This window comes from Phycodurus eques, chromosome 13, assembly GCF_024500275.1.
Source record: "Phycodurus eques isolate BA_2022a chromosome 13, UOR_Pequ_1.1, whole genome shotgun sequence".
NCBI classification, from domain to species: Eukaryota; Metazoa; Chordata; class Actinopteri; order Syngnathiformes; family Syngnathidae; genus Phycodurus; species Phycodurus eques.
The window spans coordinates 9,766,646-9,780,452 of NC_084537.1; the positions used below are offsets into that span (position 1 = coordinate 9,766,646).

At 39.7% G+C, this 13,807-nt stretch overlaps 1 protein-coding gene across 1 annotated transcript; it reads left to right on the forward strand.

The window, feature by feature from the left end:
* Positions 1–253: 253 nt before the first annotated feature.
* Positions 254–12,760, forward strand: LOC133411811 (solute carrier family 12 member 9-like). Its single transcript, XM_061694509.1, has 14 exons — positions 254–479; positions 1,713–1,847; positions 2,300–2,437; positions 2,513–2,625; positions 3,040–3,241; positions 3,389–3,496; positions 4,506–4,617; positions 5,084–5,241; positions 6,591–6,673; positions 8,046–8,170; positions 8,835–9,027; positions 9,877–10,051; positions 10,187–10,333; positions 11,862–12,760. Exons 1-14 carry the CDS (start codon positions 254–256, stop codon positions 12,758–12,760), a joined length of 2,814 nt encoding a protein of 937 aa, XP_061550493.1.
* Positions 12,761–13,807: the final 1,047 nt, after the last annotated feature.

Consider the following 13,807-nt stretch of genomic DNA (forward strand, 5'->3'; position numbering starts at 1 on the left):
AATTAGTACACCTCCCCCCCCCCCCCCAAAAAAAAAACCCACATTCAATAATGACGTCACGTTTTCAGCCTCATTAGCATTAGCACACCTTGCAGCCTGTAGAACAATTTGGTTACCTCCTCTCCACCTGTCTGCGGTTGAGGTGATCTCAATTAGTTAAAGCTGCTTGGTTTAGCAGCACATTTCCAACATAGCAAAGAAATTAAGGCTTACTGTGTTGTTGTAGTCATTAGGTGGGCACGTAAGCGTTGGAATGTCTGAGAAGTCTCCCCTTCTCAACTATCGACCCACCAACAGCACCCGCGCCTGCGGCGGTCCGGAGTCGAAGGATGAGCCCGCAAACAGGAGGCCCAAGCCGGGCGAAGACCGAGGTCACCGTCTGTATGCCCCTAAAAGCGACCGAAAGCTCGGCGTGCTTTTCGGAGTCGTTATTCCGACGTTGCTGTCTATGTTTAGCGTCGTCGTGTTTCTGCGAATTGGTGAGTAAGAACATTAGGACTGGAAGTGGACTTGTTAAAAGTACATGAAAAACACAATGATATCTCGTCGAGCATTTAACTTTCATGATGGAGTATTTAACATTTATGGTGAAAAAGAAAAAAGCTAGACGCTACAATGATGGTCAAATAACAAGCCCATTTGATTCAACATCTTTTTACTCAATTAATTGTCGTTTATATTTTTATTTTGTTTATATTGAACTCCCAGTGGTGGTATTTAATTCATTTTGCCCGATTATGCCTTTTATATCATTTCCTTTCAGACTAATTAAAACAAGATGATAAATTACTCCAAATGTGATTCAGTCTCAACAAAAAATGGATGATTGTTCCTGGAAAGCTAATGATTCTACATGAATTAGTGTCTAATTAAACTATGATTATGGTAGGATGGAAGTTATATTTTAAACGTTTTCAAACAAAAAGTAAACCAAACAGTACAGTGTGCACCCTCATTATTAGACTGCAGGACCAGGTGAATAATGAACACCCCTAACATTTTTTATAATTGTCTATATTAATAGTTTAAACCCTAAATATACAATTATCCCAAAACATATTATATTAAAGAACTGTCATCCAGTTACTTGAATTTACAATTGCTGGTATTTAAACATAGTCTCTGTAACTGAATTACCATGGTAGGCATTTTACTGAATGTGGAAGAATGTTAACATTGTTCTTGCACTGTAAACTTATTTTCTGTTGGCTTTTTACATTGTCATTATCCTCGTACTGCAGGTTTTGATGATTCTATGAGCTGTGATTCATTTTGTGTGTTTTGAGTTTGTGTTAGTGGTTGTGTAACCCTAATGTGAGGTTGTTTCATTTGTCATTTTATGTTCTGGACTACAGAAGGAAATTAAATCTCCATGTCTTTGGATAGTGATTAATGTATGTGCACATCGTTCATAAACTTAATAGATTAGCAAACTTGTCTTGCAACATTAAACCTAAAAATATATTTTTTTAAATGCACCAGAAGTACATGGGTACGTGTACATTTACAGTATGTCACTGTATGTTTTAAATGCATGCAATATATCGCTAACGACACTTGAAATGTAATTTGTGACCTTTCGCTGCATCATTTTAAGATGACCATCCTGCTTTTTTCGGTTTCAACCCCACAAGGAGCCTTTCCTGCTTGTCTACTGGAATCTTCCATCATGTCACATTCACAGTATAGTAAAACTTTTTATTTGCCTGCAGGATTTGTTGTGGGTCAAGCAGGGCTGTACCAGGCCATCGCCATGTTCTTTCTGGCCTATGTCATTATCACAATGACTGTCCTTTCCGTCTGCGCCATCTCAACTAATGGAGCCTTGGATGCGGGAGGTGCCTATTGTATCTTTCAATTCATCTACACTCTGAGGCCATGTGGTTATTTTTTTATGTCTGCTAATGTGTGTTAAAACTGCACCTCTGCTTACCCTTTGGCTTTGAAATGATAGTGTTTCCCAGTAGTCCGTTGGCCAGACTCCAGCCTTCATTTAGAAAAGGCGGCAGTTCGCCCAGCATAGCTGCGAAGTCATGGGTGGAAAAACTCGATGTGGGGCCAGTAATGTAAAGTAGTAACCCCATTGTTGCATCGCAAAATGTAGAACAGTTTGCTCACAGACAAATTTTCAGAAATAGGCAGCAAACAAAAGATGTACTCGGTTGTGTCATTTCACCCTTGAGGAGAGACGCAATTGTTTATATACAAGCACTTAAAAAGTCAACGGTTTATATGCAAGCACTTAAAAAGTCAGTTTTTCAAAATATGTCCCCAAGAATTCCTTAATGATGGCCGACAGACATGATCAGTCGAGCGCTGGGTCCAGAGTTTGGTGGCAGTATTGGAATCATGTTTTTCTTTGCCAATGTGTGTGGCAGCGCGCTCTACATTTTGGGTCTGGTTGAAGCAATCACGTCTGCCTTTGGCATCCCAGAAGGTTGGTTGTCATAATCACATTCAGTGGCTTATCAGCGTTTGGCTCTATTAACTATTCGTTTCATGTGCATTCAAGCTTCACAGTCTGCGGCGGTTATTGGAGCCTCCCATCGAGTGTTGCCTTCAGGATACTGGTGGTCTTTGCTTTATGGCACTGTGCTGCTCTTAATTTGTTTCCTTGTTTGTTTGGTGAGACACATTTCATTCAGTCATTTAAGTGGAGTCTTGAAGGTTGAACGCAATCCGTCGGGATACTTGCTGACCAGCATAATTTGCAATGCAAAAAAAATAAATTCCATTGGAAATGATAGAAATTGGGTTTTCTGTATCACTAAAAAAAAACACAAAAGATACCCCACCGGCCCCCCAAAAAAAGCTAAACTCTGTTCTTGCAAGACTGTCTTAGAGAAATCTGGTACAACATTCTGTCTTGTATGATGTCACTCAAAATTTGTGCAACCCCCAAAATTTTATCCCTTTCCAAACTGTACAACCTGTAAAGTAGTTGAATTTGGAAGTTCCACTGTCATCTGATTTATGCATGAAGTCATCGTTATGTCGTCATATTTAGCTTTCCTCTCAGGTCAACTGGCTTATTTACAGGTAGGCGCCCACATCTATGCCAAAGCCACTTTTATCATCTTCCTCATCGTCACAACTATCCTGGCATCCATCTTTAGCAGCTTCTTCGCTGTAGAGCCCAGGATGATCACACTTCCAGATTCCTCCGTTATGAACACTTCGACCCAGACCACTGCCAATTATACTGGCCTCCGACTGCACACTTTGGAGGGCAACCTATGGGGTACGTCCCTGCAACATTGTCATAATGTTGAATGTGACACATTTTGATGTGCAACAGTACTATAACTTCAAAGCCTGGCCGGAACTGTGATCTTGTTTGTAGTTCCAACACAACTGAATGGGTTGTCTCTCCTGTGTTTCCTCATAGCTAGTTACACAGTTGACTATACCACTGGAGCCATGATGAATTTTGCCACTGTGTTTGCAGTCATGTTCAATGGTTGCACTGGAATCATGGCTGGATCTAACATGTCAGGTAAGGACAGACCAAATGACGCACAGACCAAATGACGCACAGACCAAATGACGTGGCCAAACGCACAGACAATTGCAGCCTAATTACAGTCGGCAACTCATACCAGCACACCTGGCAATTGACCCATGCACCCATACCAACTCGCTGCAACAGAACATCTGCAATCCCTGAGCTTTCTTATGGGGAAACAATGTTTTGAGGCACCATATATACTGCGCTGCATTATTTTTCATTGAACCACAAACAATATGCCACAATGGTCAAGGAAGAAGATTGCTGTAGCTGTAATTATTATACAAAGAGAAGTACAGGGTGAGAATAAAGGAGTGCATTGACATTTGAAAGGCTGTTGCTGCGTGTATTTCGGTGACAGAAGCTCAATTAACTTGCAGACTTGTCAACGGTAGAACATGGGTTTGTTTCACCCAAAACGGCGGTTTCTGTTTAAAAGGTGGAGAAAATTTGCTTTTTGTAAAAAGACAGGTCAAGCAGAACAGCAACTCTGACTGAAAAAGGGCTTTTGATGGCAAAATCATTTACAGCTATGCAACAAAGAGAAGCGGCATTATCGATGCTGACTCACCGCACTGTTCGAGTTGAACGTCAGTGGCTTTCTTATGTGGCGTTCATTCACTCAGAGAATGGCATCATCTCTTGTCACAATCGCGACACACTTTCTGCGACCTACTGCAAAACATACTCACTTTACCATATACAGTATATAGTGTACTTTGTTCGATTGAGGGGCATGAACATGGCCTACTTCCCAACATATTGGCATAAAATCACTTCTTTTGCAACATATACAGTAAATGGGCACTTTGTTTTTCAAAATGTTCAGCATGATGGACTTTGATTGCCTTCCATGAGGTTCTATTTTTGATGATTCTGCTCGTTTTAATTTTCTTAGCAGGATTTATAGCCGCTAGTCGCTGTTTTGAAAACCGCTGAGCCCGAGTGCCAATAAAAAGAGGCTTGATCGTCTTGATTTCTGTTATGTTGTTGCCAGGTGACTTGAGGAACCCAAGCTATTCCATCCCCAGAGGAACCTTGGTGGCCATTTTTACAACTTTCATCACATACAACCTGCTAAGTCTGCTGGTTGCATTGTCTTGTGAACGGTTAGTATCACTATCAGGATAAATGGGTTGATATCCGGAGTCCTATTCTGAACCAGAGATCCCCAGTCTTGGAAAAGGTGCCAAAGAATCAATTTTAAACAGATTTAACATAACGTTGGACGAAACTCTGCTCCTCCCCAAGAGAGCGCCAGGAGTGTTGAGGGGACTCAGAGTCCCACCCGCCAACATACGTCTAATCAATTGGAAACAAAATACAAAGAGATCCCGGTGTTAGAGGAATTAAGATTTTTACATATTGGGCTAATAATATAGTCAATAATTCTACAGTCACATTAGAACAATGACTGTAATAATACAATAGTTTGTCAAAAAAAGAAAATTCAAGATGTACTATCCCCTCTTTACTGTCTCAATAACATCCATGAAAAAGTTTGATTTTTTTTTTTTTAATACACTATTTTTTTTCCAAAATATCATATTGGGAATTTTATCTTTCCATCTTTAGTCCCATTCTCCAAAGAGACTACAGTTTCTTTGGGGCCATCAATGTTTGGCCTCCTCTGGTCACAGTTGGTGTCTACTCCTCGGCCATGTCCGCTGCCATGAGCAACCTAATTGGAGCCTCCAGAGTCCTGTACGCACTATCCAAAGACGACCTGTTTGGTAAGAGAATCATTTTGTGTATCCGAGATCACTGGTTCTCAAACTGGGGTGTCTGAGCTTTAGCTTGAAGGTCTGCAAAAAATGTGCTGTAAATAGTGTTGTATCATTTAACAAGGTACATACTGTACATATAGTCACGGGAAAAACAGTTGTCTACTGCTTTGTTTCTTCAATTTCTTGTCCATTTTAATGCCTGGTCTCACTGAAGGTATATTACCTGAAGAATACTTGAAATGAGCATGATGAAAATGCAGCTGATTCCATAATATAACCTTAATTGTATTCCCAGTGATTCTGGTTACTGGTACCATCAAGAAAACCATGAAAAATGGCTAGATATTAAACTGTTATGAGCTATTTCTTTTGTCGTTATTGTCCAAACAAAAATGTACCTTTAGTTGTACCAGGCATTAAAAATGAACAAAGCACTGAAGAAGCAAGGGTGGTGATGTAATTTTTTCCAGGACCGTATATATGGGGATCCGCGTGCCAATGAAATAAATACAATAAACCAATTACTCCTCCCTAATTTGGCTTTGGGTCAGTTCATATCACGCTCACTTTTCAAATCTATAATTAAAAAACCTCTACTGGAAAACTGTCGAGCCTAACCCCCATTATTCATTATTGCGACTTTTTTCCTAAACAGAATTTGCCTTTTATTCTTGTAGATTAAAACGTTTTTCTCAAAAATATGAATTTATTGTAACGTAACATTTTTCTTAAGGTATTTTTTAAAAATTCCTATGGCATTAATGGGTAAATATGGTAATTGTTTAATTGGTGTTAGTATTATGAGGTGGTCCTTGGAATAGACACTTTTCTATAAGGGGTCCCCCTGGACCCAAAAGGTTTGAGAACCCTTGGCCTTGATGGTCTTCATGCTTTAGTACTGCATGTTAAATGGGAGCAAATGTCAGTTTGACATGAGTGGATTCATCCCCTAACAGGTTTGTGACGTGTAAACATATAAAATGACTCGTTGATAGTTTAGGTGACGTTCACTGCTAAGGTTCCACCCCAGCTGACCGTTCTGTGAAACCCGTGTCAGCATTTTAATAGCCAGCCATCTGCGAGAAATGGGCCAGTTATTCATTTGTCTTGTTTTCCTGATGGTGCAATGTTCATTTGGAATGCACCATTTGACAACAGATGGCTGGCACTGTTAACTTTCTCCATAGAGACACAATTTCCATCACCCTGTGTTTTGCTTAAGTACCAACACGGGATGACTCAGTTGCTTGTCTCATTGAGAACCATATGAGCAGCAACATACAGAACTTTGCCTTTTCTACTGTTTTTTTTTTTATTTGTTTGTTTGTTTTTGTTTTTTAAATGAACTGCTATAGGTGGTGTACTTGCCCTGGCAAGGAAGACATCCCATAGTGGTAACCCCTGGGCCTCAGTGCTTGCTTCTTGGCTGCTTGTACAGGTAAAGGGTTTCACTATGTGACTAATGCTACTCTTCCCTTACTGCATATATATGAGAGAGAATACTTGTAGCTTTCTGACTGAAACGTATGTCCAAATTTGTTCAATTTAATTTATTTTTTTCATAAATCGATACCATTGGTCAGTCCCCACGTGGTCTGTTATTTTAACAAGTTACCAAATCTAGTTTGACAACAGCTTGAGCTTTGATACAAATCTTTAACTAAACATATTTACTGAAATATGTGGGTGGCACTGTGGTTAACTGGTTAGCACATCTGCCTCACAGTTCTAAGGACTGGGGTTCAAATCCCAGCCTCGCCTGTGTGGAGTTGGCATGTTCTCACCGTGCCTGTGCAGGTTTTCTCCGGGCACTCCGGTTTCCTCCCACAAACATACGTGGTAGGTTGATTTGAAGACTCTAAATTGCCCACTGGGTTCAATGTGAGTGAGTGGTTGTTTGTTTATATGCGATTTGCTGGCAACCAGTTAAGGGTGTACCCCGCCTCCTGCCCGAAGATAGCTGGGATAGGCTCCAGCATGCCCGCGACCCTTGTGAGGATAAGCAGTACAGAAAATGGATGGATGGATGAAATGTGACTCTTCAGCACAAAACGGAAGTCTCATGGCTGTGTTTTGAGCTAGAGAGCTCATAAAGTATTGACTATGTCCAACATTAAAAAAATGATATAAATACAGGTAGAATGTAAAGAAAAATTTTTTGCCACAATTTTCTCCGCATTTCCTTCTGGTGTGCATGTATTGGCCACCTGGGGGCAGTATAATAGACTTTGAGACAGAATTTCACAGTTGTCTTTTAGTCAGCTGCAGTATAGTCATTTTTCACAAAGGATAAAGACAATATGCATGTGAGTATGGTTATATTCCGTCATCCCATCACCGATGTGAGTGCATTGAATTGGCTGCCACCATACAGTCCTCGGATCTAAAATTTTTGCTTGCGAGTCAGAGCAAAAACAAAATTGGCCAAACGACGGCTTGTGCCTCGTAACTTATTTGAGTCACTCGTATCTCAAGGCACCACTGTATGCACGCAAAGTATATTTTATTTAAGCAAATTACATTTTCAAAGCTTTCTGATGAGTAATCATGTAATAACATGAATAGAGTATGAAACGGTCATCATTGGCACATAAATTTAACTCATCCATAAATGACGTTTTTTATATTTACAATGTAGCGGTGTCCTTGCCTAAATTCAGTGTAATTGTATAATTTTGCTGTGTAACCCAACAGCATAAACAAATCTTTCCGACCTCTGATTATGCTGTTTAAACACATTTGTCCATCCTCGTTACAAAAATATTTCAGTCTCAAACTGCAAGTGAAAATGGTGCTTTGTTTGCCACTAGATGGTGCTGTTTGCTGGGAAATTGAACTCCATCGCTGGCATTGTGACCATCTTCTTCTTGGTGGTGTATGCCACTGTGAACCTGGCCTGTTTGGCTCTGGAGTGGGCATCTGCGCCAAACTTTAGGTACGGTACAGGACCAAGCAGTGAGTTGATATAGTATCCACTGTGCAAATTATTATGATAACCGTACTGTAAGTAAATGTCAGATTTCAGTCATTACATATACATTGAAAACCAATGCAGTTTTGACCCAAAAACATCACCAATCAAGTTACATGTTTCATGTCACCTTATCAACACTCTTATCCTTTGTAAGGAGGTATAATGCAATCCACCTTCATAGAGCTTCCTTTTAAGGATGCACCATGTTAATAAGATGCATGTACCTGAAGGAAACTTTCTAATGTCCTTTTATCACAACAAACCTGTTTTTTCTCTGAATCACACAACGTATTTATTGTGCAGTGTTTTCATTAATTTCATAAGGCATTGGATTGTTCCACACTTTTCAATAGCGGCTTCGTCCCAATTGAAACTTGAATGTTGATCAGCCAATTTAAGTAATTTTTCTTTTATTGGTCTCAGTTGGGAAATTATCAAACCTGTCTCAGATTGAAAAGTTTAAAATTAGAATGTTTTTGTGACTTAAATTCTATGTATAATAATTTTGAATAAAATGTAGTACATTATTAAAAAAAAAAAATCTAAATTGATAAATGCTGAAAATGTGTTTTTTTGTTTTGTTTGTTTTTTCCTCCCTCTCCCTCCCCCCCCCCTCTTCATTCAGGCCCTCCTTCCGTTGTTTCACATGGCACACCTGCACACTGGGCATTCTTGGCAGCCTGGTCATGATATTCCTAATCAATGCTATCTATGCTTTTGCCAGCATAGCATTTATGCTGCTGCTCCTAATGCTCATACATTACCTCGGACCGATCAGTAACTGGGGCTACGTCAGCCAGGCTCTCATCTTCCACCAGGTGCACACGCACACACACTTGTTTGTTTTTTTCTCTCTCTCTTAAAAACAAAATCCCACTTTAAATCAAGCCCAATAAAATTTCAATTCACTTAAACTCCAAATTGAGAGAAATGTAATATAATCTATAACCTATCCTTGTTGTGGAGTTCTTGTATTACAAAGTACTCTGGCATTTTAGATTAGCTGTGTGTGTGCGTGTGTGTGTGTGTGTGTGTGTGTGTATATATATATATATATATATATATATATATATATTTTATATAAATTTTGATTAAAAAAACTACATTTGTCATTGAAACTACTCACTGTAACATAAGATAACTCAATTACTTCAATCATATCTGCCAAAAAATTTTAATAGATTACATGTATTGCATATACAATATAACCCATGTATATGAAAAACAGAAGAATCCATTTAAAAATTAAACTTATCTAACTTAAAATTCATTTAAATGAAAGTCTAAAAACCTCTAAATATTTTTAGAAAACTTTTTTTTACTATAGCGATTTTATTTATTAAAGATCAGATTTTTTTTCATTTAAAAAGGTTGTATTTCCACTTAAAATAAGTAAATTAAAAAAAAAAAACCTTTTTAGGTGATTTTTATTTTTGAACTTTGTTTAGTCTTTCGAAAATCAGTTTATGAAAATTCTACAAATTACTTAATATATTGTATTTTAAAAATTAGATTTTTCTATTTAGAATTTTTTTTTTTTTCTTTCCCCAATGTAAGTCAGATTTTTTCAAAATTTAAAATATTTTTAATCAATCCCGTCACTGTCAAGACACCAGTATACATGATTGACTGTTATTTAAATCCTTTTCTCACCACTTCTCGCTCAGGTCCGTAAGTACCTCCTGATGCTGGACGTGCGCAAGGACCATGTCAAATTCTGGAGACCTCAAGTGCTGCTAATGGTGGCCAACCCTCGTAGTTGTATAGGCCTGCTAATGTTTGTTAATGACCTGAAGAAGAGTGGCCTCTATGTACTGGGTCATGTCAAACTAGGATTGCTGGGTACAATTATTTATTTTTCTTTTACATTTTTATTTGTGCTATTGGTTTTAAATGATGCATCCTCCGCCTATTCACGTTTATACACATGGATTGAAGCTGAGGATCCAACCATTGACTTTGTATGTGCTTCTATAGATGAGTTGGCGTCTGATCCTTTGCAGAGCTGTTATGACTCTTGGCTGTCTTTAGTGGACCATTTGAACATCAAAGCCTTTGTTAACCTCACCTTGGCCGACTCTGTTAGACGTGGAGTTCAGAACCTTCTTTTCATCACAGGCTTTGGTAGGTGTGAATTTTTCTGTTGTATAGCATTCCCCCACTATTCACAGGGGGTAGGCTCAGAGTCCTCCTGTAAATGGTGAAAAACCGAGAAATCGACAACCCCCTAAAATATTTATAATTGCCTATACTAATAGTTTAAACTGTAAAAGTACCACATACTACGATCCCCAAAACATTTTACTATTTCAAACTCTTGCTTGTAACGTTATTGGAATCAAGACTTAACGTAGCTGTTTAACCCAGGCTAAACTTCACTACTCCCTGACATGCAAAGCTATTCATACAGTCGATGTATCACTTCAAAATACATTTAACACCAAATGATATGTTCCGATTAGCCTGGGCTTTGGTGCTGTCTTGTGGCATAACAGTGGTGAAAAACCACAAAATTGATGAGGGTAGGTTTGGGGGGAAAAAAATTCAATATATGAATTTGTGAATGCAGGCAGCACCTCCGCGTTTGGGATTCGGCGGCGTGCTAATTTCCAGTCATCAGGCAAATGCATAGTGATGACCATAAAATTCTTCAAAGTATACTCGCTGCTCACTGGAATTATGTAAAGTTACTGCGACTGATGTTTAACATTGCTACAGTTTTCCCAGTATCAGCAAAGTGAGCAAAGGAGCCATATCTGATTTAATGAGCTCTTCGCAGTTTTATGGACATGCTGGTCCATGTGTACTTTTGCACAGATTAATCTTAGAAATCTTCAACTTTGTTTATAGAGCACTTTGAAAAAAAAACAACCACAGCTGTAACAAAGTTAAAGTGCTGTACATAAAGATTGAACATAAAAATAATTATCATTGTATGGCGCAAATACAATGAAATCAGGGTTATGAAAACAGAACACAACCAGTAATAAAACAATAATAATGACAAGTCTGTAGTACTGTCAGTATCACTGGTCTCATGGGGCCAAAGTTTCTCTATCAGCTCAGATCCAAGCAGTGGGGAGAGAAAAGGAGACTGAGCTTCGACTGCCAAAATTTTCTCACAGAATGTTAACGTTCAGTCTCCGTTGTAGTACCCGGTCACTTAAAATAAAAAGCAGAGTTAAATCGCTGAACATAACGGGCAGTTGGCGAGAAGAGCTATCCCTTTGTTTTTAAAAAGAACTTCTAATGAAATTCCCACCTTGAAAAGTACTGTCACCAAACTATTGAATATACCAATTCAACCCCACGTTATCGCATATTTCAAGAATACGGATATTTTTATAACTTCCTGTAGATGTCACAAGATGCCAAAGCACTACTTTTCTCTTCGACATGACTATGGCCTGACGAAATGAAGCTCCTACCCTCACATGCTGTAGTTCCTCTGCACCAAAATGCCAGAGGATGGCGCCAAAACAATACTTTTACATTAGACACTGCTTTAGGTTATTTTTCAGTGAATAGAGGATAGGTTCCCCCAAAAAAGCTGCAAATTCCAAGCCGTGAATATGCGGGGGATTTATTACTTTTCATGACCTGCAACACGACTCGTTTGGACTAAAACCATCAATATCATAATGTTTCCTAGGCGGGATGAGGCCAAACACTCTTGTCTTGGGTTTCTATGACAACTGCCCCCCTGGAGACCACCTCCAAGGACAAGTTATTTTACCTCCAGACCATGGCTTGGATATAGTATGTCCAAACAAAGGCCCAGGAGAACCACTGTTCCCTTTCTTCTCTAGTGTACGTGATGCTGATAAACCCAAAGACCTCAAGGAAGAGGAGTATGTGTCAGTTATTACCGATGCTATAAAAATGGGCAAAAATGTGACACTGGCTCGATATTTCAGCCGGTTCAACAGGGAAGACGTTTTGGGATGTGGGAGAAAGACCAGAACTTGCCAAGGCATGGCAGGCCCGTTTGTTGACGTTTGGCCGCTGAATCTGCTGCGACCGGACAATCGTGGCTACGTGGACATTTGCTCTCTGTTTCTGCTTCAGCTGGCCTGCATACTTCACGAAACCCGTGCCTGGAGCCAGGCCAGGTTGCGCGTTTTCCTGTGCGTTGAGGCTGGGGGAAGAATGCGGGACGAGGAGGAGGCCAAGCTGCGACTGATGCTCAAGGAACTCAGAATGTCTGCGCAAGTGCAGATGGTGGCTTGGGACCAGGTGGTGGCACTACACTGGGGAAGACGAGAGAGGGCTACTGAAGAGGAATGGAGCGAGGAAGTGGAGGATGGACCTAAAGAAACATTTCCCAGCAATGCAGCACTGCTAACAGATGAGTACGTTCACGCCGTCAACTGTCTTATTCGAAAACACGGAGCACCCCAGCCGGCTGTGCGCTTCCTGTATTTGCCGCACCCGCCTGCAGATTCAAGCCGGTACCGGGCCTACCTGCACCAGGTGGACCTATTGAGTCAGGATTTGGGTCCGACGTTGCTCATCCACGGAGTCACTCCAGTTGTCACCACAGACATCTAGAGCAGTTTCCCAAATTTCGAGTCAAGGCACATTTAGTATATGGTTGGCAATCACTTTCTACAGTTAGTCTCATTCAGTCACTATTTGGAACCACTGCTTGCAAATACCCATTCCTCAGGGCAGCGATTTTACATTTTGAGTTAAAGTACCTTGCACTAACTTATCAAGACACCAGGGAGGATTTATGAAGTGTACTGTATATCATGAGATCACTTGGAGCTCTATTGTGGAATAACATGGATTTGTAAATTTTTGTGGGGAAAGGCACTAAATTGTAATGTTTTTAGGCTTAGTTTTCTCGTACTCTTAATGTAATGAGTACTGTTCACTCATGGGTATTGAATGTCTTTATATACATGTTGATATATTAAAACAAAAAACAAAACTTTTTTCTCAATTATTGAAATGCTGCTGTTATAGTGAATACCATGGGTGGCCACATTTGTGTGCTAATTTGCCACCTTTGATATCTAGGGTCATTTGTAGATTTAAAGAAAACACAATGTGTATGTAAAATAATACAAAGCAGGTCAGGTCTGGTGGGCCACATTAAAGAACGGAGCAGCCCATATGTGGCCGATGGACCATAGTTTGACCACCCCTGGTCTATACAGTACATTTAATTTTCCAAAGGGATTGTTTAGTTAGTTGTTTAAGCGAGGTGTGCAAATTTATATGCAGTACACAGATTTCTATCATTGTAAATGTACAGACCCCGTACATGACTTGGGGGGGGGGGGGAATTGTAAAGTGTAGTAGTACTGTTTCCTTGTTTGGTAACTACTGTACATTGTCGTGAACTTATTTTTATTGTAGTGAATGACGTGTGAGACAGTGTACAAAAACTCAACACAACCAGTTGCGCCTCTTTGTACCCAGAAACAGCACAGCATCATTGAGCCGTTCTGATTGACTATCATTTAGTTTCATGCCACTCTCACAGAGCCAACTTGCTATTGACATCACATAAGGGTTTGTCATAGTAAATATTGAACAGGTTTAACTTTTTCTATTGTCAGACATGACAGTTTATGGAGCATATTGAGG

Coding starts and splice junctions, on each gene's coding strand:
- LOC133411811 (XM_061694509.1), top strand. CDS start 254: ATGTCTGAGAAGTCTCCCCTTCTCAACTATCGACCCACCAACAGCACC. Junction 5,242..6,590: donor ATCCAAAGACGACCTGTTTG/GTAAGAGAATCA, acceptor GAACTGCTATAG/GTGGTGTACTTGCCCTGGCA. Junction 10,052..10,186: donor TGTCAAACTAGGATTGCTGG/GTACAATTATTT, acceptor GTGCTTCTATAG/ATGAGTTGGCGTCTGATCCT.